The sequence below is a fragment of the Nerophis lumbriciformis genome, linkage group LG12 (assembly GCF_033978685.3).
Source record: "Nerophis lumbriciformis linkage group LG12, RoL_Nlum_v2.1, whole genome shotgun sequence".
Lineage (NCBI taxonomy): Eukaryota > Metazoa > Chordata > Actinopteri > Syngnathiformes > Syngnathidae > Nerophis > Nerophis lumbriciformis.
Window position 1 is genome coordinate 34366840 of NC_084559.2, and position 26306 is coordinate 34393145.

General features: G+C 40.1%; 2 protein-coding genes across 5 annotated transcripts in view; one reads left to right on the forward strand and one right to left on the reverse strand.

Moving 5' to 3' along the window:
- Nucleotides 1-18339, forward strand: vcp (valosin containing protein). The gene is made up of 17 exons (XM_061986461.1): nucleotides 1-161; nucleotides 1387-1498; nucleotides 1566-1738; nucleotides 1822-1964; nucleotides 2049-2179; nucleotides 2251-2382; nucleotides 5555-5657; nucleotides 5933-6066; nucleotides 6217-6352; nucleotides 7590-7702; nucleotides 14439-14603; nucleotides 14677-14799; nucleotides 14895-15107; nucleotides 15170-15478; nucleotides 17349-17504; nucleotides 17577-17731; nucleotides 17810-18339. The coding sequence occupies exons 1-17, from the start codon at nucleotides 145-147 to the stop codon at nucleotides 17913-17915; spliced, it is 2421 nt and encodes an 806-aa protein (XP_061842445.1). The 5' UTR covers nucleotides 1-144; the 3' UTR covers nucleotides 17916-18339.
- Nucleotides 18251-26306, reverse strand: part of akr1a1a (aldo-keto reductase family 1, member A1a (aldehyde reductase)) — a 16307-nt gene continuing 8251 nt past the window's right edge. For all 4 annotated transcript variants that reach the window (XM_061986464.1, XM_061986465.2, XM_061986466.1 and 1 more), the window contains exons 5-9: nucleotides 23563-23758; nucleotides 22777-22826; nucleotides 22565-22714; nucleotides 18650-18809; nucleotides 18251-18588 (exon numbers count right to left, since the gene is read on the reverse strand). In XM_061986464.1, the coding sequence (XP_061842448.1) occupies nucleotides 18523-18588; nucleotides 18650-18809; nucleotides 22565-22714; nucleotides 22777-22826; nucleotides 23563-23758 (622 nt within the window). In that variant the 3' untranslated portion in view covers nucleotides 18251-18522. The remainder of the gene's footprint in view (nucleotides 18589-18649; nucleotides 18810-22564; nucleotides 22715-22776; nucleotides 22827-23562; nucleotides 23759-26306) is intronic.

The following is a 26306-nucleotide window of genomic DNA, read 5'->3' on the forward strand; positions in this document are numbered from 1 at the left end:
CTTTCTGTACACCAGTATAGAAAACCACTGAGACCCCTCAACACTCGCGTGATATTAGTCCAAGTAGGAGAACGGAAGACAGTGAAACATTGCATATTTAGCTAGATTTTCTTTATTTATTCATTGTAACCCAGGTGGACAACAATGGCATCGGGAGGGGAGTAAGTACACATTTTTTTTTAATGCGACATTTATCCAAAAGTAATGCCAGCGTGTCGTTATATCACAAGTTTATCAAAGTTAGCTCGCCGGCTAACATATTAGCAATACAGCAAACGGGGTCAGTTACTTCATAGCGAACGTCATTGAAAAAGCTACTATTATCCCGAACATTTGATGGAAGTTGTCAGATTGGTGTTATTTCTCCCTGCTGTCGCTCTCCGGTTAATGCTTTGCGCTAACTTGCCGTGTGCCAACGACTTGACAAAGCGCAGTCATTGCTGTCCGATGGATGCTAAGTGTTAGCATAGCAACAGCATTGAGGCCAAAACCATCCACCGTCACACAGAGGTGGCCTTTATCCCGACACCAACTATGTTTGTTTGCTAGCCCAGCTCTTATATTTGGCGAGGGAATGAAATGGAAGCGATATTAACGTAACTACGTGGTACAACTAAGGTGGCCGCTGGCCGCGTCACAGCACTGCCGACAGTGCGTGAAGCGAGCTAGCAGGCTAACCTGTTTAGCCTTTATGCTAAGTGAGCCCATTTAACTGACAAGATAACACCAACGGTTAAATGTTGTTTTGCCCGACGAATACGCGCTACAAGTTGGAAGCTGGCGTGGACTATACCACAATGAGCAGTTACGTATACATGTCTTTTTAAATAGGGATCTTCAGAGCTAACCGAGTTACTCCTCTTGAGTCTTTTGCTGTGTCATCTGGGCTTGTTTTCTCGCCAGTCGCTTAGCTCAAAGGCTAACATTAGCGTACTAACGACATGGTAATGAATGATAAAAAACCCAGCCCCGATTATTTTAGAACCACTTCAAACATGAGTATGTCATTTTTATTAAAGACAATATTTTCAACGGCAGTCGTCTTTTTATGTTTATATGCCATGAAGGGATTGGGATGAAGTGAAATGTTTACTCAATTAAGTATTTTTTTAAAATCACAACTGAATATTTTTGTTAGATGATTGATACATATATGTTCAGTTAAAATGGGAGGTATATACGGACAATATTTGTTGAAGCAATGTAAAAACATTAGCTCCCCAAACACATGCTATTAATATACCTACTGCATTACAGTGTATGGGTAAAGTTAACCCTTCATTACACATTGTGTAGGCTTGAGATACGTAAGCAGTGACAGATGTTTAATTAAAATAGAAAGTAAAATTAACAGTATTTGTTAATTTAATCCTTTTCTCCACTCAGAGCAAAGAATGATGATTTAGCCACTGCTATTCTGAAACAGAAGAACAGGCCCAACAGACTGATTGTGGATGAATCCATCAATGAAGACAACAGTGTGGTCTCGCTCTCTCAGGTATGTCGATTTCAAAGGTTAGGGATTTTAACAGTGGAATACTAAAATAGGGCAATAATGTTTCCAGACCAAAATGGACGAGTTGCAGCTCTTCCGTGGCGACACAGTGCTGATGAAGGGCAAGAAAAGACGTGAGACCGTGTGCATCGTGCTCTCTGATGACACCTGCTCTGATGAGAAGGTTCGGATGAACAGGGTGGTCCGCAACAACCTGAGGGTCCGACTGGGGGATGTCATCAGGTGGGGGCGAAACTTCACAGTTGACCTTGCTTCATCCTAAATATGGATCTAAAAAAAAATAAGTGCATTGCTTTTGCCTCCAGCATTCAGCCATGTCCTGATGTGAAGTATGGCAAGAGGATCCATGTCCTCCCGATAGATGACACTGTAGAAGGAATCACTGGCAACTTGTTTGAGGTTTATCTCAAGCCGTACTTCCTGGAGGCTTACAGACCAATTCGCAAAGGTTAGTGGATGCAAGGTCCTGATGATCCAAAACGATTTCATGTACGGTGTGAATTTGAACATGTTCTCGTTTTACTGTGTGAAGGTGATATTTTCCTGGTCAGAGGAGGCATGCGTGCCGTGGAATTCAAAGTGGTGGAGACGGATCCTTCTCCCTACTGCATTGTTGCCCCCGACACAGTCATTCACTGTGAGGGAGAGCCAATCAGGAGAGAGGTGGGTAGTAGCAGGCGAGTCTGGTTGTACACAAGTTGACCAAATTCACACTTGGAACACTCTTCATACAGGATGAAGAGGAGTCTCTGAATGAGGTTGGCTATGACGACATTGGCGGAGTGAGGAAGCAGCTAGCTCAGATCAAAGAGATGGTGGAGCTGCCTCTCAGACACCCTGCACTCTTCAAGGCCATCGGTGTCAAGGTATGGATTTACATGGCTCCACTTTCCCTTTGGAATGTTGCTGCATTTGCTTCTTAGTCCTGATGGCTGTGTTTGGAATTACTTCAAGTTATGATATTACTGTATAAATGTCAAATAGCTTTTTTGTAGGGATGTTTTGCTCATGAATTTATGCTGATGATTCCAATACATCAGCCGATATCCATACCAAATCACATGTACAGGATTAACTGTACTTTTTTCAATGTATTTACGGTGAGCGCTATTGACAGTTTAGCAATATCAGCACACTATTTTAACTAGTTTATTATTCTCTTTTAATACATACTATTGTTTGAGAAAAACAGTTAAAGGTAAACCTTAACTAAACAAAATCAAACTCTATTACTCATTGAAATAATTTTGGCCATCAAAGTCCTCCTATGAACGTGGACTTTGTCTCTGAATTAGTAAACATTAGCAAAAACAATAAAAAAATGATTTTGAGAAAATAAAAATATGGATCTATCCATTATAGTTTTGGAACATATACTGTTACTACCCTTGGAAGGCATTACCGTAATCGGCAATGGCCATCACATACTTTTTCAAGAAAATCATTCGAAACTGATCAGTTGGCGATCGATCTGCACATCCCGACTTTTTGGTTATAGATCTAATATATCCTCAAATATATTGATTATCTTAAAACAATCCACAATGCCTGGCTTGTAGAAACATTGCACAATAAGCAAACCAAAATGAAGAAGAGTAAGTGGAATCAAACACATTTATATTGGAATTTTATAATTTGATGTATTGCATGAATTATTTTTGGTTATATCAGGGTTTTTTGTCAGTTAGCATTAAAGCTCAAAAAGGTATGGGTGGATTTTCATTACACTTTCAGTAAATTTTCAGTTTTATCATCTGCTCATAACTATATGTTCTCTGGGCGTATTGTTTGAAAATGGCATACCGTATTTTCCGCACTATAAGGCGCACCGGATTATTAGCCGCACCTTCTATGAATTACATATTTCATAATTTTGTCCACCAATAAGCCGCCCCGGACTATAAGCCGCGCCTACGCTGCGCTAAAGTGAATGTCAAAAAAACACTGCGCTAAAGTGAATGTCAAAAAAACAGTCAGATAGTTCAGTCAAACTTTAATAATATATTGAAAACCAGCGTTCTAACAACTCTGTCCAAAAATGTACGCAAATGTGCAATCACAAACATAGTAAAATTCAAAATGGTGTAGAGCAATAAATAGCAACATAATGTTGCTCGAACGTTAATGTCACAACACACAAAATAAACATAGCGCTCACCTTCTGAAGTTATTCTTCATTCGTAAATCCTTCGAATTCTTCGTCTTCGGTGTCCGAATTGAAAAGTTGCGCAAGCGTGGGATCCAAAAATGGCCCGGCTCCGCCTCGTCGAAGTCATCGGATTCAGTGTCGCTGTTGTTGTGCAGCAGTTCTGTGAATCCTGCCTTCCGGAAAGCTCGGACCACAGTTGTGACCGAAACTATCTGCCCAGGCATTTACGATCCACTGGCAGATGTTGGCGTATGTCGACCGGCGCTATCTGCCCGTCTTAGTGAAGGTGTGTTCGCCTTCGGAGCTGTGTGAAAAAAGCCACCCGGCCTCTTCGCGTAAACTTCCCTTAACCACTCGCTCATCTTTTCTTCATCCATCCATCCCTTCGAGTTAGCTTTTATGATGACGCCGGCTGGAAAGGTCTCTTTTGGCAAGGTCTTCCTTTTGAATATCACCATGGGTGGAAGTTAGCATGGCAAGCTAGAACCACAGTGAAGGATGACTTCTCATTCCCTGTGGTGCGAATATTCACCGTACGTGCTCCCGTTCCACAGTGCAGTTCACAGGAATATCAGTTGCTGTGAAATACGGTAGTAATCCGTGTGCGGATGGAGAGATTGCGTCTTTTTATGAACCGGATCCTTGTCGCGTAGTAGGAGCCATTTTGTGGTCTTTACAGATGTAAACAGGAAATGAAACGTACGGTGATATCCGCGCGTTTTTTCTTCTTCTTCCGGGGGCGGGTGAAGCGCTTCCTGTTCTATGGGGGCGGGTGCTTTCCTTGGCGGTTGCTTGCGTAGAAGAAGAAGCGCTTCCTGTTCTACCGGGAAAAAAGATGGCGGCTGTTTACCGAAGTTGCGAGACCGAAACTTTATGAAAATGAATCGTAATAAAGCGCACCGGGTTATAAGGCGCACTGTCAGCTTTTGAGAAAAATTGTGGTTTTTAGGTGCGCCTTATAGTGCGGAAAATACGGTACTTTAAAATGCTCACAGGATAAATTGTCTAAGCTGGGATTCTCCTATTTGTTGCTCTCAACTTTTAGTTGGTTGAAGTTTATTTCGAACATGTATGCAGGCTTATATGATACATAAGATATTTTTAATTTCTCTTAACATGTCCGAAAAGGAGTAAGAAGAAGCAAAGCTTATTTAATCTTATCCCCTTTCCACTTATTAGCAATTACACAAATGTTTACTTCCTGTTATCAATTTGTAACACCATTTATATACGGTAATTGATTTCTAAATACAACAGTTCTCTTAATAGTTCAGTTATGATTCACTTAATGAGATGAATGTTATTTTCAATAAGTATCATAATTTTTCTTTCTTTTACTTTGTAAACACTTGTATTTTGAACAGCCTCTTAAACTGGATTATATTCATACATTGACTTCTTTGCTTATTTAATCAATTCCATAATTTAAGTCCTCATACTGTCAGCGATAGATTGCAAAGTAGAACTACATTTTCCCATAAAGTTCATATTATCAATGTATTACAATAATATTTTACATCAACACCGCCCTAGGGTTAGTTAATTCCGGCGTATCTTATAATATGAGGGCAATACATGGCTCACAACAATGATCATATCTTGCTGCGATGGATGTAAAGTTAACCAAAGCAATTGTTACATTTGTAATGATTAGTATAAAAGTAACAAGACTATATTCGTTCTATCTCATGTTTATGTTGCTCTCACATTGCTGTCACTTGAGCACATATTGCAATGCATGTGCAGACTTGATTAAGGAAAACAATTTTTTCCTGCCAAGTAAAATATATATTGTCTCTTGTTTTTTTAAATACTCCTATGCTGTGCAATGACAAATTGCAATGTACCAAGCACAGTAGTGTTATTTTACACAATTATTATTTTTGTAGCCCCCACGTGGAATCCTTCTTTATGGACCCCCTGGAACTGGAAAGACCTTGATTGCAAGGGCTGTAGCCAATGAAACTGGAGCTTTCTTCTTCCTTATTAATGGTAGGGAAATTCAATACTTGTATGAATGTATTGTTGTCAGAACTGGCTGGACTAGTTTTGCTTGTTGTTGTTGACTTGACCATCTCAAAAACATATTAAGAGCCACCTATTTATTTGAATATGACCACTCAAAACCAAAACTAAAAACATACAGTATTTGAGATAAGTCTGGTTGTCATTTCACAAATAACCATATGTACTTCAATAACAAATAAGGCATGTGTATAACCCACCCCACACATTTTCAAAAATTAAAATGATTTTGTTTTTGAAAGGCCCTGAAATTATGAGCAAGCTGGCTGGAGAGAGTGAGAGTAACTTGAGGAAGGCATTTGAGGAAGCAGAGAAAAATGCTCCTGCCATCATCTTCATCGATGAGCTTGATGCTATTGCCCCGAAGCGTGAGAAGGTAAGCCTGAGTGGTAAATCGATGCACAATTTTTATTCTTAAAAACTAATCTGCACTTAAGAAATTATACGCATCTGTATACTGTATTAGTTTGTAATAGTAGATAGACTCTCCGATGTGAGTAAACCTGCAACAATGTGTTTTTTGTAGACTCATGGGGAGGTGGAGAGGCGCATTGTCTCCCAGCTGCTGACTCTGATGGATGGCCTCAAACAGAGAGCTCATGTCATTGTCATGGCAGCCACAAACAGACCCAACAGCATAGATCCAGCTCTGAGACGATTTGGTAAATGACAGTAATTTCCGTCCTAATCCACAGTTTTATGTAAAATAGCTTGATTTATTAATTGTTTTTCAAGTCTGGTATAGAGTAGTCAATTGCGTGACATTGCTTGTACATCGCCCTCTATTGTCAAAGCTTTAGATGAAACCAAACATTACAAAGTTTAACGTTGATGACAACTTTGTGTCCAATGAAAAATATTTTAGATTTTGCAAGCTTTGAAGTGTAGATGCAACTGCATTTGAATCTTTTATTGACATCATTGCGAGGGCTGCACAATTACTCAAATTTTAATCATAATCACGATTTTGGCTGCCACTAAATTAAGATGCTTGTCAACAATATTGTTTAAAAAGCATATCAAAGCACTTTTAAAGCCTGCGCTGCCATGGAAACAACTGCTTTTGTTAGTCTATTTGATTAGAAACTACATAACATAATGTTCGTGATACGCTCTGACTCAGCACATTTCAGTATGATTTACTGTATTTATAGTCCTATTTGGAAGAATAATGATGTCACACTTATGTGTAGAAAGTTATGGTGTAAAACTGATTCTGCAAACATCGTGACACACTGTCAAACAGAAATAGTCACACCCTCTGCCCATGGTGCTGACTGCTGAGGACACTAAGATACACTTTAGCTTACTTGTGCACTAAAAAAAAGGGAATCCTTGCCACCATGCTTGTCTGGTTTCTACCTTGTTTTTGTCCAGTGTATATGGAAATAGGCGCATTTCACTCATATTGTAAGTTGGCTACGCACTAAGCAACTGTGAAAGCCTATAATGACATCCTCATATTAGGTTTCTCTATCTGTGTATGATCAGGAAATGTGCACGTTTTGTGATTTTTACTTACAAAAATGTTAAACAATTGTAATCATACAGACAATTAATACATTTAACCGTTTAATGGACAAATATGAATTGTTGTTGGTATTTATTATGCTTTGCTTGCCATGACCACGTTACCCGTTTCTCAGCCTGTAGCTTATCGTTAATGCAGTTCACCGTTGGAATCCATATTTACTGTACAATACAGTACAGTTCATGGTCAAAATAGATTCTCTACATTAAGCCTTTCAAACAATGATTGCCTGTGTTGCAATCGAACAAAGGCTACATTTGAACACTGATTACAGTAAAATACGCAGTTAGTGTATTTAATATTCCGATTTAACTGCCTGTTATATTGTCTCTTGTGTGTAGCTAACAAGAATGTTTGAACCCCTTCAGGCCGCTTTGATCGAGAAGTGGACATTGGCATTCCTGATGCCACTGGAAGACTGGAGATTCTCCAAATTCACACCAAGAACATGAAGCTGGCTGATGACGTGGACTTGGAACAGGTCTGTCAACACTACTTTGGTTATGTAAATAGTTTACAACAGCACATGTTATTTAGCTGTTTTGTGTTACATCGTACAATGGGTAGGGAAAGTATTCAGACTCCTTTAAAATGTTACCTCTTTGTTTCCGTGCAGCCCTTTTGCTGAATCAAGAAAGTTAATTATATTTCTCATTATGTACACTCAGAACCCCATCTGTATAGAAAAAAAACAGAAGTGTACAATTTTTTGCGAATTTATTAAACAAAAACTGAAATATCACATGGTCATAAGAAATCAGACCCTTTGCTCAGTATTGAGTAGAAGCACCCTTGTGAGCTAGTACAGCCATGAGTCTTCTTGGGAATGATACATCAAGTTTTATACACCTAGATTTGGGGGTCGTTTGCGTTTCTTCCTTTCAGAGCCCCTCCAGTTCTGGCAGTTTGGATAGTGAACGTTGGTGGGCAGCCATTTTCAGGTCTCTCTGGAGATGCTCAGTTGGATTTAGATCAGGGCTCTGGCTGGGCCAGTCGAGAATGGGTACAGAGCTGTTTGGAAGCTATTCCTTTATTTTAGCTTTGTGCTTAGGGCAGGGGTCTGCAACCTGCGGCTCTTTCATGCCCCTGCCCTGGTTCCCTTTGGCTTGCCTTTGACACAAAATTTTAATAAATAACGGCTATTTAATTTTAATTAATTCTATTTTAGTTATTTTATTTAAATATTATTGTAGAGTTCTGGGATTTTGTAATCTAAAAATAAAACATTTTAATATTTTGTCGCTCAAAATGTATGTCACACCCCTTATCTGTCATCCTTTGTTGCCAAACAATTGTATTCTTTTTTTAGCGGTCAACATCCGGTAAGCTAGCAATTGATGGAAAATACAACATTGAATGCTTCATGGACAGATTCATTTGCCTTCACTGTTGACTAGTTTGGTTGACGTGTGTGCTTAATATGTGACGAGACAATAGCAAACAACCAAAAAATCAAATGTCGAAGACCTTTCCAGAACAAATACACAGCATTTGCGAAAAAATACCCAGCTGGAGATGACCGAAAAAGAGCAGTTTTGGAACTGCTGCGGAAAGCTGATCAGAGCAAATAAACTTGGTAAGTCGTTTTCTGCCTAGTGTTTGATTTCATAAATGTTATTCCATAAGTGGATTGAAACTATAAGTGGTGTTATCGTCATTTTTGGGATCAAACAGAGTGTGTGGCGCTCGATGGGTTTTATTTGTTGGAAATGGGCTAAATTGCTCTTTGTATGGTGAAGGTTGCCGACCCCGGCTTTGGGTCATTGTCTTGTTGGAAGGTTAACCTTCGGGCCAGTCTGAGGTCCTGAGCACTCTGGAAGAGGTTTTCTTCAAGGATATCTCCGTACTTGAGCGCATTTTATCTATCCTTCAATTGCAACCAGTCGTCCTGTCCCTGCAGCTGAAAAACACCCCCATAGCATGATGCTGCCATCACCATGTTTCACTGTTGGGATTGTATTGGGCAGTTGATGAGCAATGCCTGGTTTTCTCCACACATACCGCTAAAAATGAACGCCCAAAAATTCAAATCTTGGTCTCATCAAACCAGAGAATCCTATTTCTCATAGTCTGGAAGTCCTTCATGTGTTTTTTGGTAAACTCTTTGCGGGCTTTCATGTCTTGCACTGAGTAGAGGCTTCCGTCAGGCCACTCTGCCATGAAGCCTCGAATAATGGAGGGCTGCAGTGATAGTTGCCTTTGTGGAACTTTCTCCCGTCTCCCTACTGCATATCTGGAGCTCAGCCACAGTGATCTTTGGGTTCTTCTTTACATCCTCTCACCAAGGCTCCCCCCCCGATTGCTCAGTTTTGCTGAACGGCCAGTTCTAGGAAGAGTTGTGGTCGTCCCAAACTTCTTCCATTTAATCAAATCAAATCAACTTTATTCATAAAGCACATTTAAAATTTACCACAGGGGTAGCCAAAAGGATTATGGAGGCCACTGTGCTCTTGGGAACCTTGAGTGCTGCAGAAATTATATTGTAACCTTGGCCAGATCTGTCTCTTGCAACAATTTTGTCTCTAAGCTGCTTGGGTAGTTCCTTCGACCTCATGATTCTCATTTGCTTTGACATGCGCTGTGAGGTCTTATATAGACAGGTGTGTGCCTTTCCTACTCAAGTCCAATTGATTTAATTAAACACAGCTGGACTCCAATTAATGAGCACAACCATCTCAAGGAGGATCAGAGGAAATGGACAGCATGTGTAAATAAGAGTGTCACAGCAAAGGGTCTGAATACTTATAACCATGTGATATTTCAATTTTTCTTTTTTTAATACATTTGCAAAAAAAATATATCAAAAGTTCAGTTTTTTGTCAAGATGGGGGGCTGAGTTTACATAAGAAATAAAATTAACTTTTTTGACTTTAGCAAATAGCTGCAATGAAACAGAGTAAACAGAGTGACAAATGTAAAGGATATTACTGTTGAGTCCACAGTTTACAGTACTTCACTTCATGCACTGAGTGACGGGCTGTGCGATATGACAAAAAAAAGATCCAGATTAATTGTTTCATATTATCCGATCTTGAATAATATCACCTTTTTTTTTTTTAATTTTAAGGAGGGTGGTCCTGTGTAGGATTATACGGAGTACCATTGCATCCCTACTGTTTACTACTGCAGTATTTTGTAAATTACATTTCCGCCATGCTTGATTGGGGTGTATATAGACTAACAGCAGGTAAAGGTCATTTTGTTCAGATCTTTGGTTGTCTACTAGATGTAACCCACGCTACAGTCAGTACCTCTGTTTTAGGGCCATGGTTTAAAGAGAACAACTTTTTTCCCTCCCGGAAGTTATCTTGTTGTTTTGTTTGTCACCAACTTAATTTTGCAGTAAACACAGTATCATGTGTACTAAAAATACTATAGGACTTTTATTTTAAGTTAACATTTACTAAACAACACATTCAAATTGTAAATTATTTGTATTCTTTAATTACCTGTGTACATCAATTAGGGATGTCCTAACCGATACGCAATTTTTGGCAAATATCGGCAGCCGATCCGATCCAAATATCGGATCGGCTGCCGATATTTGCCAAAAATTGCGTATCGGCAAGGCATGGGAAAATGCCGATCCAGATCCAGTTTTAAAAAAAAAAACCCCGGTCCGTGTTTTCCAACGCACCTATTTAAATAATACATTCCACTTTTCTGCTGCTCTGTAATTTCCGTTCCGCATTTTCCAGCACACTTCAACACATCCACAATTCTCACGCAGTTGCTTTTAGCTGCTGGCATTACACGACAGGCTCTTCTCACTCTTTCCTGTGTCTCCCTCTCACAGACAGTGAGCGCACCTTCTAACACACGTCACATACTGTCACGACACACATCACATACTGCATACGTCACATACGTATACGTCCTCTCCCAGCAGAGAGCGAGGTAGCGGCATGGCTAACGTTAGCTGTGATGCTAGCGCAGCTGCTAAGGTGCGCGCCTGCTCAAGCGTCCTCTGCGCACGGCAAATCTATGCCACACACAAAATCAAATAAAAAAATAAGGGCATAACAATTTTCGACACACGGACACGACAGAGACAACAGTTTGTCATCATTGTTCAAATATTGTGACGTCTGTCGAGACGCTTATCTCCATTCGGTGCCACACGTCCAGACTCCTCACCATCAAAATAGTATATATCTGTATCATGAATCACCGTCTTAAACAGGTTGAAAAACTTATTCGGGTGTTACCATTTAGTGGTCAATTGTACAGAATATGTACTTCACTGTGCAACCTACTAATAAAAGTCTCAATCAATCAATCAAAACACATAGAATCATCATACTGCTGTGATTATATGCATCAAGTGTTCATTCAAGGCTAAGGCAATATATCGAGATATATATTGTGTATCGCAATATGGCCTTAAAATATCGCAATATTAAAAAAAGGCCATATCGCCCAGCCCTAGTTCAATGATGCCATTTCCGTTTGTCATGTATAATTTTGTCTAATTTGTGTTTAGCCTTCAATAAACAGGTCAATTTCTTGTTACCAACCATTGTGTATTATTCAAACTCCCCTAATTCAGCTGGCTAGTTGTTATCAAGAGTACTAAAACCCTTTTCAACATGATTCTGACAACTAAGTACCGTATTTTCCGCACTATAAGGCGCACCGGATTATTAGCCGCACCTTCAATGAATGGCATATTTCATAACTTTGTCCACCAATAAGCCGCCCCGGACTATAAGCCGCGCCTACGCTGCGCTAAAGGGAATGTCAAAAAAACAGTCAGATAGGTCAGTCAAACTTTAATAATATATTAAAAACCAGCGTTCTAACAACTCTGTTCACTCCCAAAATGTACGCAAATGTGCAATCACAAACATAGTAAAATTCAAAGTAGTGCAGAGCAATAGCAACATAATGTTGCTCGAACGTTAATGTCACAACACACAAAATAAACATAGCGCTCACTTTCTGAAGTTATTCTTCATTCGTAAATCCTTCGTCTTCGGTGTCCGAAGTGAAAAGTTGGGCAAATTTACGATCCACTGGCAGATGTTGGCGTCGTCTGGCGCTGCCTCCTCGTCTTAGTGAAGGTGTGTTCGCCTTCTGTCATCCACTGTTCCCACGCAGTTAGCAGTCTTGCTTCGAATGCCCTGTTGACACCAATATCTAGCGGCTGGAGGTCTTTTGTCAATCCACCCGGAATGACGGCGAGTATTGAATTAAGCGCGTAAGCGTGTCTCTCAATGTGCTGTTATGAGCTAGCAAATATAACAACTACACTACCCAGCATGCAACGATAGTTACGAGCATGCGCGGTAGCCCTGAGAAGCGTTGTTGTATGCTGGGAGTTAGAATGTGGTTATGAGCACGCTGTGAGTAAACGTTGAGAACTCAGTTAACACGCCTCGTCTGCATTATTTATAATTAGACAGACAACACACTTAATAGGAGCCATTTTGGGGTCTTTACATAAACACACAAATGGAAATGAAACGTCACATATCCCAGCATGCACCGCGCGCTTCTTCTACGGGGAAAAAAGATGGCGGCTGTTTACCGTAGTTGCGAGACCTAAACTTTATGAAAATGAATCTTAATATTTATCCATATATAAAGCGCACCGGGTTATAAGGCGCACTGTCAGCTTTTGAGAAAATTTGTGGTTTTTAGGTGCGCCTTATAGTGCGGAAAATACGGTAGGCTAAATAACTTTAAACTTTAATACATGCTCGGATAGGCCAGTATCGGTCAGTATCGGTATCGGTCAGTATCGGTATCGGATCGGAAATGCAAAAACAATATCGGTATCGGATCGGAAGTGCAAAAACCTGGATCGGGACATCCCTAACATCAATGCTTCTTACCATTGCTTTGGCAAATGGCAAGCAGTGACCCAGATTGTGGAGTTTAAAAACAAATCTAATACTGTATCTTATATTTAATGAAAGTACATTAACGTTCAATTTGAGGTACTGTAAAATGTGCACCAACACATAAAACTCATTTAATGATTATTTCAGGAAGAAAATGTTTTTATCCCCATTTTCAAAAATGATTTGAACAAAAAATGTCTGCAGAGTTTTTTACTACATGTTATGTCAGAGGAGTTGAATCAAAGCAAACAAATACAAAAAGTTTGAAAAATATGAAAAATATTTAGATGTATATAGGGCTGGGCGATATGGCCTTGTATTAATATCTCTATTTTTAGGTCATGTATACACAATGTATATCTCAATATTTTTGCCTTAGCCTTGAATTAACACTTGATGCATATAATCACAGCAGTATGATGATTCTGTGTCTACATTAAAACATTCTTGTTCATACTGCATTAATATATGCTCATTTTAAACTTTCATGCAGAAAGGGGAAATCACAACTAAGTCAATTTACCAAAAATGTATTTGTTAAACAGTTATTAAGCAGTGGCACAAACATTCATGTCATTTTACAACAGAAATTGCAAGATTGTCAGAGACATTTTAAAACAAGCTATGAAAAGCGGGCGGCATGGCGTAGTGGGTAGAGCAACCGTGCCAGAAACCTGAGGGTTGCAGGTTCGCTCCCCGCCTCTTACCATCCAAAATCGCTGCCGTTGTGTCCTTGGGCGGGACACTTCACCCTTTGCCCCCGGTGCCACTCACACCGGTGAACTGAATGATGAATGATAGGTGGTGGTCAGAGGGGCCGTTGGCGCAAATTGCAGCCACGCTTCCATCAGTCTACCCCAGGGCAGCTGTAGCTATGAAAGTAGCTTACCACCACCAGGTGTGAATGATTGATGGGTTCTACATGTAAAGCGACTTTGGGTACTTAGAAAAGCGCTATATAAATCCCAGTTATTATTAATGCACTTTTGTGCATGATGTCACTAAAATGAAATGACATATAAAAACAACACTAAATGAAAGTGCACTTTTTGTACATAACGCCATTACAATATTTTAAAACAAATAAAGTCACACATGATGTCACACAAGATATTTCAAAAACTGTCAAATAAAAATTAGCTGCATAATTATACCAAGTACCGTTGCATCCCTACTGTTTACTACTGCGGTATCTTCTAACAGACATTACCGACTTGTTTGATCGAGGTTATGCCAACAGGTGATCGCTGTGATCAAACTGAAATTAATCACCATCATTTTATGGTTTGGCCCTACATTAAGTGTTAAGATTGCCACTATGGCACAATGCAGCACCTTTAGCACTATTAAGTGCTACGTATCCTGTGGCAGGTTGCCAATGAGACCCATGGTCACGTGGGTGCAGATCTGGCTGCTCTGTGCTCCGAGGCGGCCCTGCAGGCCATCAGGAAGAAGATGGACCTGATTGATCTGGAGGATGAGACCATTGATGCAGAGGTCATGAACTCTCTCGCTGTCACCATGGATGACTTCAAGGTACAAACATCTTGGGGGGTGTTCATCTAAATTTCCAATTATTGTCAATAACTAACTCAACACTGTTGTGCAGTGGGCCCTGAGCCAGAGCAACCCATCAGCCCTCAGAGAGACCGTTGTTGAGGTTCCCAACATTACCTGGGAGGATATTGGTGGTTTGGAAGATGTCAAAAGGGAGTTGCAGGAGTTGGTGCAGGTATGATCCAAGCATATTTAGCAATGCATTCCATGTTATTACCAACTGCAAGCTTTAAAATGTGGTCATTGTTCTTCATCAATCTTTTTCTTCAGTATCCAGTGGAGCACCCAGACAAGTTCCTCAAGTTTGGCATGACCCCATCCAAGGGTGTGCTCTTTTATGGACCCCCTGGTTGTGGTAAGACACTACTGGCCAAGGCCATCGCCAATGAGTGCCAGGCCAACTTCATATCTATCAAGGGACCCGAGTTGCTCACTATGTGGTTTGGAGAGTCCGAGGCCAACGTCAGAGAAATTTTCGACAAGGTTGGTGATGAGGATTTCTCAACGTTTAAAAGTGTTTGGTCTGACAAATTGTGCCTTCCCAGGCTCGCCAAGCAGCCCCATGTGTCCTCTTCTTTGACGAGCTGGACTCCATAGCTAAGGCCCGTGGCGGCAACGTGGGAGATGGCGGCGGCGCAGCTGACCGAGTCATCAACCAGATCCTGACCGAAATGGACGGCATGTCCAGCAAGAAGAACGTCTTCATCATCGGCGCCACAAACAGACCGGACATCATTGACCCCGCCATCCTGAGACCCGGCCGTCTGGACCAGCTCATTTACATCCCCCTGCCCGATGAGAAGAGCCGAATGAGCATCCTGAAGGCCAACCTGCGCAAGAGTCCTATCAGCAAGGTGACAAGTCACGCCTGGAATTATTTTATTACAAAATTAACAACCAACACGTGCAAAAAAGAAAAATGCTTAGACAAATATACGCATAGTGGTAGAAGCTAACTCGCGCTTATTAGCCTGCTAATAAATGGTACCGGTAATTTAGTTGCTAAAACTATGACCTAAGACAGATAGAAATATAATCTCCTCAGCAGCGTTCAGAAGAAATACGTAGTTGACATGTATTATAAGTTTAACTTAACTCAATAAGAAAATATTAACTGCAATAACAATCGACAAAGGAATCCTCGATATTCACGTCACTGAGGTGCACAAAGGAGAAAAGCTAACTGATCTATGACTTGCCTTGACCGCTACAAATGAACACACTTTAAAGTAGGGGTGCCCAATTTTAAATAAAAACCTAATTGCGATTTGTTTCTTCTCCAAAATTGAGATTTTTATATTTTATACATAAAAATGCATGAAATGGCGAAAATAATGAGTACCGGTAAAGGAAGACATGTTACTTTTGGATTGTCAATCAACATATTCTTGTGTCAAGGTACTTCACATTAGAACAATATGTAATAACTGTCTTTTAAAAATATTTGGCTTATGCAGACAGATTCAAAGCTTTTGTCTACATCATGCTCTTAAACTGAAGAAATAATTGAGGAAAACTATACAGTATTTATAATGTAATGTACCGGTAATCAAAATATATAATAATTCAAGTAACTAGAGGTGGGAATCTTTGGGCACCTCACGATTTGATTACAGTTCAGGAGCTACAATTCGATTCAAAATCTATTTTTTGATGGATCTTTAATTTATGTATATTGGAAGGTAAATAACTTTATCGTAAGTTAACAAACACATAAAGTTGACTCATTTTTGCAGGCAAAAAAAAAATATTACAAACATTTTAAATAGTTAAAAATAATTAATACTGAAAATCTTAAAAAAACATTGTTTTCCCTATTTGTAAAACCAAGTCATATGTTGTCTTTGTTTGCTGCCACCCCGTGATCACAGCATTCTTGCTCGTTTGTCCGTGTTGTAGGGCTCATATAGCCCATCAGATTTGAAGCTGAAATATTCCCACAACAGGTTATTTGGCTTTGTAGTCATATTTTCTACTCCTAATTCTGTTACTTTGCGGCACTTCTAACTAGCGAGTCACGAGTAGGAAGGCTGTCTGTACTTGCTTTCTGTGTACGTTTGCGCGTGCGTGTGCACGTGTCTGTTTAAAGCTGGCGCCTTCTGCCCACCAAGACAAAGATGACTGAAAAGAGGACTCACTGCGTTCAGTTAATGCTACTGTTAAATAAGTGCGCTCAGGTGCTTAAAGCAATTCACAGAGTGTGACATCTTTCTCCCTGTTTGAAGCGAGAGACGAACAAACACTGATTGGTGAACATGTCGGCCACTCAAGCGGTGGAGGCGGAGGAAAAAACCCCCAAAAAACTTCAGCCTCTTGTGGTTAGGATAATTAAAACTTTGATATCAATTAATCGTGCAGCCTTATTGTAGATTTGACCAATGTTGAACAATGTTTGAATTATGTGGCTGACTTGGACTCGGTGTGTGTGTGTATGATTGCGGCCCCGCCCTCCCAAACAAAGATAGTAGATGACGAGCGCTCACTCCATTTTATATTTGCTATGGAACAAACTCAGCCAGGTGCTTACCCCGGTGAACTCTGTCGCTGGCTGTTTGGAGGCAAGAGATGAGGACAACAAACAAGACCTTAATATTGAGGCTGGCAAAATCATTGCGTTCATTTTTGTCCACTGTTTGATCCCAGCCCTAAAGGCAACATTTTGGCAGAAAACATGGACAAATCACAACCCCGTTTCATCTGACCTTTTTCTTCATTTCAACCCAGGATGTGGACCTTGACTTCCTGGCCAAGATGACCAGTGGCTTCTCTGGGGCTGACCTCACAGAGATCTGCCAGCGGGCGTGTAAACTGGCCATCAGGGAGAGCATCGAGAACGAGATCCGCAGAGAGAGGGAGAGGCAGACCAACCCCTCAGCTATGGTCAGTCTGTCACCTCCTTGCTTTGCCTGGGCATCACCTTCAGTTTTTCCTAACACCTTTTGCTCGTCACAGGAGGTGGAAGAAGACGACCCTGTGCCTGAGATCAGGAAGGACCACTTCGAAGAGGCCATGCGATTTGCCCGTCGCTCAGTCAGTGACAATGACATTCGCAAGTACGAGATGTTTGCACAGACGCTGCAGCAGAGCCGTGGCTTCGGCAGCTTCAGGTAATAGTTTTTTAGCCTGTTCTGCACGGTCAGAGCAACGCAGTGAAGAATCCTTTTTAAACGGGTTTTCTTTGTCAGGTTCCCCACAAGTACAACAGGCGGCAGCGGTCCAAGCCACGGCACAGGAGGAAGCGGCACCGGCCCTGTTTTCAATGAAGATAATGACGACGACCTTTATGGATAAGTCACACACTGCCCCTCAGTGGTCAGCACAGGGATAACACCTGTACAAATTCTCACCAGATTCCACCTTTTTAGGACTTTGTGCTTCTTTCCTGTGTACCTGTTTTTTTTGTATGATTTCCCTCGGAGACAGCATGTAGCCACGTTGTTTGCCCTGGCTTTGTTGTGGGAAGGGACAAGGGGATATTTGCAAATGGAAGGTGAGTTACCGAGCTTTTCCAGTGGGGTGGGGGGGATTTATCGAGTGGCCTCGTTTTCAGTATATTATGATACATTTAGTGGCAGGATTCTATGCTTGACCCTAAGAAAATGGGGAAAGAAACATCGCTAAATTACTTCTTTTTTTTTTTAATAAAACAGTAGCATATAATGTATTACAAATTTGTCAAGGTTATTGTTGAAAATAAAATCTCACAAAGTGTTAATAGTGCTTTGTTTGAAATTATTACATTTACCCAAACCAGTGCGTGAGTAATTATAATACTGACCACACAGTGGCGCTGTTAACACTGCTGTACCGAGAACATTTTTTAAGGATGAAATGGTTTGAGGGTGAATGATTCTCATGGGGAAGTCAATCAGGTTTTAATCCAGATGATTATTCATCCTCAGTAAAGATCATGAAATGGAAAATGAGGATGTGCAGCATCTCTCCAAACTCTCTTGCCATCCCTCTGAGGAAAAAGCAAATCTTGAGTTACTGTAAATAATTAAAGCATGAACGTGCTCAATCACCTCCACTGTTGGTACGATGAAACGCTTGCTGCAACTGAAGGAGTCAATGAGCTTCATGTCCTGCTCAGACAGTGTGAAGTCAAACACTTGCAGGTTCTGCTGGATCCTGGAGGGGGTCACACTTTTGGGGATGCACACAACACCCCTCTGAATGTGCCACCTGCATATAAAATATACAATTCATTTCCACAGATCTAACTTTATGCTGTAATAACATCTAGACCAGTGGTCTCCAACCACCGGTCCGGGGACCGTTAACAATCCGTGACGCATTTGTTACCGGGTCGCACAGAAACAATTTACAAACTACCGCATCTTCTCTGACGTAACTTTCGCCTGTCCCACTAAACACACCAATAAGCTTGTTTATAGATTTATATTATAACTCCTTTGTTATGGTACATTAATGCACATATAAAATGTTCATGTGCTAGATTGTAACCAAAGACATTTTTTTGCTGTTTTATCTGCTACATGTAGAAAGCCGGTCTGTGAAAATAATGGATACATTGAACTGGTCCCTAGTAGGGTTGTACGGTATACCTGTACTAGTACAGTATCGCGGTACTAATGAATCAAAAACGGTACTATATTCTGTTTGGGCATGACGGTGTGTTGTCACATCGTGACATTGCTGGTTTTACGAGTAGAGGAGCATGTTCGGCAGCGCACAATCACTGAATACATACAAGCAGACACAGTGTGTAGACAAAAAAGGGAGAAAGGACGCATTTTGGCTTAAAGGGGAACATTATCACCAGACCTATGTAAGCGTCAATATATACCTTGATGTTGCAGAAAAAAGACCATATACGGTATTTTTTTTAACCGATTTCCGAACTCTAAATGGGTGAATTTTGGCGAATTAAACGCCTTTCTGTTATTCGCTCTCGGAGCGATGACGTCACATCGGGAAGCAATCCGCCATTTTCTCAAACACATTACAAACACCGAGTCAAATCAGCTCTGTTATTTTCCCTTTTTTCGACTGTTTTCCGTACCTTGGAGACATCATGCCTCGTCGGTGTGTTGTCGGAGGGTGTAACAACACAAACAGGGACGGATTCAAGTTGCACCAGTGGCCCAAAGATGCGAAAGTGGCAAGAAATTGGACGTTTGTTCCGCACACTTTACCGACGAAAGCTATGCTACGACAGAGATGGCATAGAAGAATATCGACCCTAGCTTCCCTGGCCTGCTGACATCAACTCCAAAACTGGACGGATCAGCTTTCAGGAAAAGAGAGCGGATGAGGGTATGTCTACAGAATATATTAATTGATGAAAACTGGGCTGTCTGCACTCTCAAAGTGCATGTTGTTGCCAAATGTATTTCATATGCTGTAAACCTAGTTCATAGTTGTTAGTTTCCTTTAATGCCAAACAAACACATACCAATCGTTGGTTAGAAGGCGATCGCCGAATTCGTCCTCGCTTTCTCCCGTGTCGCTGGCTGTCGTGTCGTTTTCGTCGGTTTCTTTTGCATACCATTCAAACCGATATGGCTCAATAGCTTCAGTTTCTTCTTCAATTTCGTTTTCGCTACATGCCTCCACACTACAACCATCAGTTTCAATACATGCGTAATCTGTTGAATCGCTTAAGCCGCTGAAATCCAAGTCTGAATCCGAGCTAATGTCGCTACCTTGCTGTTCTATCCGCCATGTTTGTTTGTATCGGCATCACTGTGTGACGTCACAGGAAAATGGACGGGTGTATATAACGATGGTTAAAATCAGGCACTTTGAAGCTTTTTTTAGGGATATTGCGTGATGGGTAAAATTTTGTAAAAAACTTCGAAAAATAAAATAAGCCACTGGGAACTGATTTTTAATGGTTTTAACCCTTCTGAAATTATGATAATGTTCCCCTTTAAAAACTAACGATAAAGGTGAAGTTATAACAAATGCCCTCAGGAAGAGGTGCTTTAAAACATGGCTAGCTAGCAGCCCATCCATCCATTTTCTACCGCTTTATTCCCTTTGGGGTCGCGGGGGGTGCTGGAGCCTATCTCAGCTACAATTGGGCGGAAGGCGGTGTACACCCTGGACAAGTCGCCACTTCATCGCAGAGGCTAGCTAGCAGCGAACGTCCTAAATCACTCCTTCTAAATCACTAATCCTCGCCTCCATGGCGACAAATAAAGTACGTTTCTTACAAGTATCATCCCTGCAGGACAAGGAATGGCTAAACATGTTTCACTACACGCTGTAGGAGGATATGTTAGCTCACCAGCGTTACCACTAACAAAAGCTAGTGCGCCTGAATGTAAACAAATGCCATGGGTGGATCTACACCTGACATCCACTGTAATGATGGCGTATCTAGTCGATACTACTTGGCGACATCGATATGTTTTATCGTCACATCTTTTTTCCTTTAAAAAAAAAAAATCATATGTTTATAAACGCAGAAAATATGTCCCTGGACACATGAGGTCTTTGAATATGACCAATGTATGATCCTGTAACTACTTGGTATCGGATCGATACCTAAATTTATGGTATCATCCAAAACTAATGTGAATTATCCAAACAGAAGAATACGTGATTATTACATTTTAACAGAAGTGTAGATAGAACATGTTAAAACAGAAAGTAAGCAGACATTAACAGTAAATGAACAAGTGGATTAATAATCCTTTTTTACAGCTTGTCCCTCATGATTTTGACAAAATAGAATGATAAATGACATAATATGTTACTGCATATGTCAGCCGACTAATTAGGAGCCTTTGTTTGCTTATTTACTAATAAAAGACAAGTTGTCTAGTATGTTCACTATTTTATTTAAGGACAAACTTGCAATAATAACCCTAAGATTTTTTGTTAAAATAAAGCTAATAATGCCATTTTTTTGTGGTCCCCTTTATTTAGAAAAGTATCAAAAGTATCGAAACAACATTTTGGTACCGGTACCAAAATATTGGTATCGGGACAACCCTTGTCCCTTTAGTGGAAAAAGGTTGGGGAACCCTGGTCTCGACCTTCTCTGTGAAATTAAGTTAAATGCCCTGCAAATTTCAAGTGACTATTTTGATTACACTTCTTTACAGTGTACATTTTTTCTACTGCAGGTTGCATCCTAAATAATCTATATCTCCAACCGATCTAGCCAACCGAGTGGTATAGCTCGGTTGGTAGAGTGGCCGTGCCAGCAACTTGAGGGTTCCAGGTTCGATCCCCGCTTTCGCCATCCTAGTCACTGCCGTTGTGTCCTTGGGCAAGTCACTTTACCCACCTGCTCCCGGTGCCACTCACACTGGTTTAAATGTAACTTAAGATATTGGGTTTCACTATGTAAAAGTGCTTTGAGTCACTGACGCTGAGATCGGTAGGTTGTGAGTTCAAACCAAAGACTATAAAAATGGGACCCATTACCTCCCTGCTTGGCACTCAGCATCAAGGGTTGGAATTGGGGGTTATATCACCTAAATGATTCCCGGGCGCGGCCACCGCTGCTGCTCACTGCTCCCCTCACCTCCCAGGGGGTGATCAAGGGTGATGGGTCAAATGCAGAGAATAATTTCGCCACACCTCGTGTGTGTGTGACAATCATTGGTACGTTCACTTTTTAACTTTAGAGCAAAGCGCTATAAAAATATAATTCACTTCACTATATATATATATATATATATATATATATATCCACACCTTTTAATCAATATTTTTATACTTTTTTTAAATCAAACGTGAATTTAATCTGATGCATATTTTGTACTAAAATGAATTCATGAGAAAATACATTGTCGTGCAAAATAACAAATTGAACATGATTAAAGTTTGTAAATGTTAATCCATTGTCTGTCAATCTAAGGAGATCAAGTATGAGATCTTGGACAGACGGCATTGTCGTAAACTTGACTGTGCCTAATGCTGTGTCCTAGACATGCACATTAATATTAAAGAAGTCTTACCGCAGTATGATCTGTGCAGGTGTTTTATGGCACCTCTTGGATATTTCTCCCAGTCGATGGTCTTGCAGCAGACAAGGTTCGTCAGCTGAGGCCCAAGGGCGATCCCCGCTGCCCAGAGGACTGTAGGCTGTCAGACACACTGCCACTGACCTGTGGTGCGTTCATCAGCACATAAGTTGTGCTTCTAGTATTTCAGAAGATGCGTGACTAACCTGCAGTGAGCCAGAAGATCGACTTGGGACAAATATGGGTGACACTCCACCTACAGCAACCATGAAGCACACACAGTGTGAGAAATGATGACCTGTGAACTATAAACTATTTTGATGTAACTTTGCAAGCATGTTTGAAATAAACTAAACTACTCAAAGTTGAATCATTAAAAATAAATGTAAAGTCTAAATTTTAAATATGAAAACATGTTATATCTAAATGGTAAATATAAATGTAATTCCATCCATCCATTTTCTACCGCTTGTCCCTTTTGGGGTTGTTTAATATAAATCTAATCGTTAACTCTAATTGTTGAATATAAATATAAACCTTAAATCAAAATACAAATGTATCTGAATGTTAAACCTAAATCTAAATTTAAATGTCAAATCTGAATTTTAAATAATAAATAAAAATGTTACATCTTAATCTAAAATCGAACTGTAAAATCGAAATGTAAAATCTAAATGTTGACTTAAATTGGAATCTAAATGTACAAATCTGAATGTTAAATCTGAATTTTAAATCTAAATGTTACATTTTAATCAATGTCAAATCTAAATTTGAGAATAAATCTAAATGTAAAATCTAAATTTTAAATCTAAATATTAAATGTAAAATCTAAATGTTGAATCTAAATTCTAAATTCTGAATCTAAATGCTAAAATATAAATGTAAAATATACATTTAAATGTTAAATCTGTATCCAAATGTTATAGGAAATCTAAATATTAGATCTAAATGTAAAATCGAATTTTTTTCTTAACACTCAGCATTAGTTCTACCTGGTTGACCACGGGCTTGTGTCTGGCTGTGCTGATGATGTTATCGGTCTGTCTGGCGTTAAAGTTGGAGAGACCAATGGCCTTGACCAGACCTTGGTCTACGAGCTCCTCCATGGCGGCCCATGTGTCTTTGTAGTGCGTATTGGAGTAACACACACTCCCATCTTCTCGTCGAGGCATCAGCTCCTTCCCTGGTCTGCAACAATAAAAACAAACCTCATGTGACACACACAGTATATATATATATATATATATATATATATATATATATATATATATATATATATATATATATACATACACGTATGTAGATGTATATATATATAGTACAAAACCCAAAACCAGTGAAGTTGGCACGTGTAAATCACAAATAAAAACAATATACAATGATTTGCAAATACTTTTCAACTTATATTCAATTGAATAGACTGCAAAGACAAGATATTTAATGTTCGAGCTGAGAAACTTTTTTTTTGTTGCAAATAACCATTAATTTAGAATTTAATTGCAGCAACACATTGCAAAAAAGTTGGCACAGGGGCATTTTTACCACTGTGTTGCATGGCCTTTCCTTTTAACAACACTCAGTAAACCTTTGGGAACTGAGGAGACACATTTTTGAAGCTTTTCAGGTGGAATTATTTCCCATTCTTGCTTGATGTACAGCAGTCCGGGGTCTCCGTTGTGGTATTTTAGGCTTCATATTACACCACACATTTTCAATGGGAGACAGGTCTGGACTACAGGCAGGCCAGTCTAGTACCCGCACTCTTTTACTATGAAGCTACGCTGTTGTAACACGTGGCTTGGCATTGTCTTGCATGAAAAAGACGTTGCTTGGATGGCAACATAAGTTGCTCCAAAACCTGTATGTACCTTTCAGCATTAATGGCGCCTTCACAGATGTGTAAGTTACCCATGTCTTGGGCACTAATACACCCCCATACCATCACAGATGCTGGCTTTTCAACTTTGCACCTATAACAATCCGGATGGTTCTTTTCCTCTTTGGTCCGGAGGACACGACGTCCACAGTTTCCAAAAAACTATTTGAAATGTGGACTCGTCAGACCACAGAACACTTTTACACTTTGCATCAGTCCATCTTAGATGAGCTCAGTCCCAGCAAAGCCAGCGTTCCTGGGTGTTGTTGATAAATGGCTTTCGCTTTGCATAGTAGAGTTTTAACTTGCACTTACAGATGTAGCGACCAACTGTAGTTACTGACAGTGGGTTTCTGAAGTGTTCCTGAGCCCATGTGGTGATATCCTTTACACACTGATGTTTTGTTGTTGTTGCAGTACCGCCTGAAGGATCGAAGGTCACGGCCTTGCTGCTTACGTGCAGTGATTTCTCCAGATTCTCTGAACCTTTTGATGATATTACGGACCGTAGATGGTGAAATCCCTAAATTCCTTGCAATAGCTCGTTAAGTAATGTTGTTCTTAAACTGTTCGACAATTTGCTCACGCATTTGTTCACAAAGGGGTGACCCTCGCCCCATCCTTGTTTGTGAATGACTGAGCATTTCATGGAAGCTGATTTTTATACCCAATCATGGCACCCACCTGTTCCCAATTAGCCTGTTCACCTGTGGGATGTTACAAATAAGTGTCTGATGAGCTTTCCTCAACTTTCTCAGTCTTTTTTGCCACATGTGCCAGCTTTTTTGAAACATGTTGCAGGCATCAAATTCCAAATGAACTAATATTTGCAAAAAATAACGAAGTTTACCAGTTTGAACGTTAAATATCTTGTTTTTGCAGTCTATTCGATTGAACATAGGTTGAAAAGGATTTGCAAATCATTGAATTCTGTTTTTATTTACGATTTTACACAACATGCCAACTTCACTGGTTTTGGGTGTATATATATATATATATATATATATATATATATAGATATATATATACTGTCGTGGTCAAAAGTTTACATACACTTCACTTGTAAAGAACATAATGTCATGGCTGTCTTGAGTTTCCAATAATTTCTAAAACTCTTATTTTTTTGTGATAGAGTGATTAGAGCACATACTTGTTGGTCATAAAAAACATTCATGAAGTTTGGTTCTTTTATGAATTTATTATGGGTCTACTGAAAATGTGAGCAAATCTGCTGGGTCAAAAGTATACATACAGCAATGTTAATATTTGGTTACATGTCCCTTGGCAAGTTTCACTGCAATAAGGCGCTTTTGGTAGCCATCCACAAGCTTCTGGTTGAATTTTTGACCACTCCTCTTGACAAAATTGGTGCAGTTCAGCTAAATTTGTTGGTTTTCTGACATGGACTTGTTTCTTCAGCATTGTCCACATGTTCTCAATGGGGTTTCAGTCAGGACTTTGGGAAGGCATTCTAAAACCTTAATTCTAGCCTGATTTAGCCATTGATTTACCACTTTTGATGTGTGTTTGGGGTCATTGTCCTGTTGGAACACCCAACTGCGCCCAAGACCCAACCTCCGGGCTGATGATTTTAGGTTGTCCTGAAGAATTTGGAGGTGATCCTCCTTTTTCATTGTCCCATTTACTCTCTGTAAAGCGCCAGTTCCATTGGCAGCAAAACAGACCCAGAGCATAATACTACCACCACCATGCTTGACGGTAGAATTGGTGCTCCTGGGATTAAAGGCCTCACCTTTTTTCCTGCAAACATATTGCTGGGTATTGTGGCCAAACAGCTCAATTTTTGTTTCATCGGACCACAGAACTTTCCTCCAGAAGGTCTTATCTTTGTCCATGTGA

Coding starts and splice junctions, on each gene's coding strand:
- vcp (XM_061986461.1), top strand. Junction 6,067..6,216: donor TTGCCCCGAAGCGTGAGAAG/GTAAGCCTGAGT, acceptor TGTTTTTTGTAG/ACTCATGGGGAGGTGGAGAG. Junction 15,479..17,348: donor GCAAGAGTCCTATCAGCAAG/GTGACAAGTCAC, acceptor ATTTCAACCCAG/GATGTGGACCTTGACTTCCT.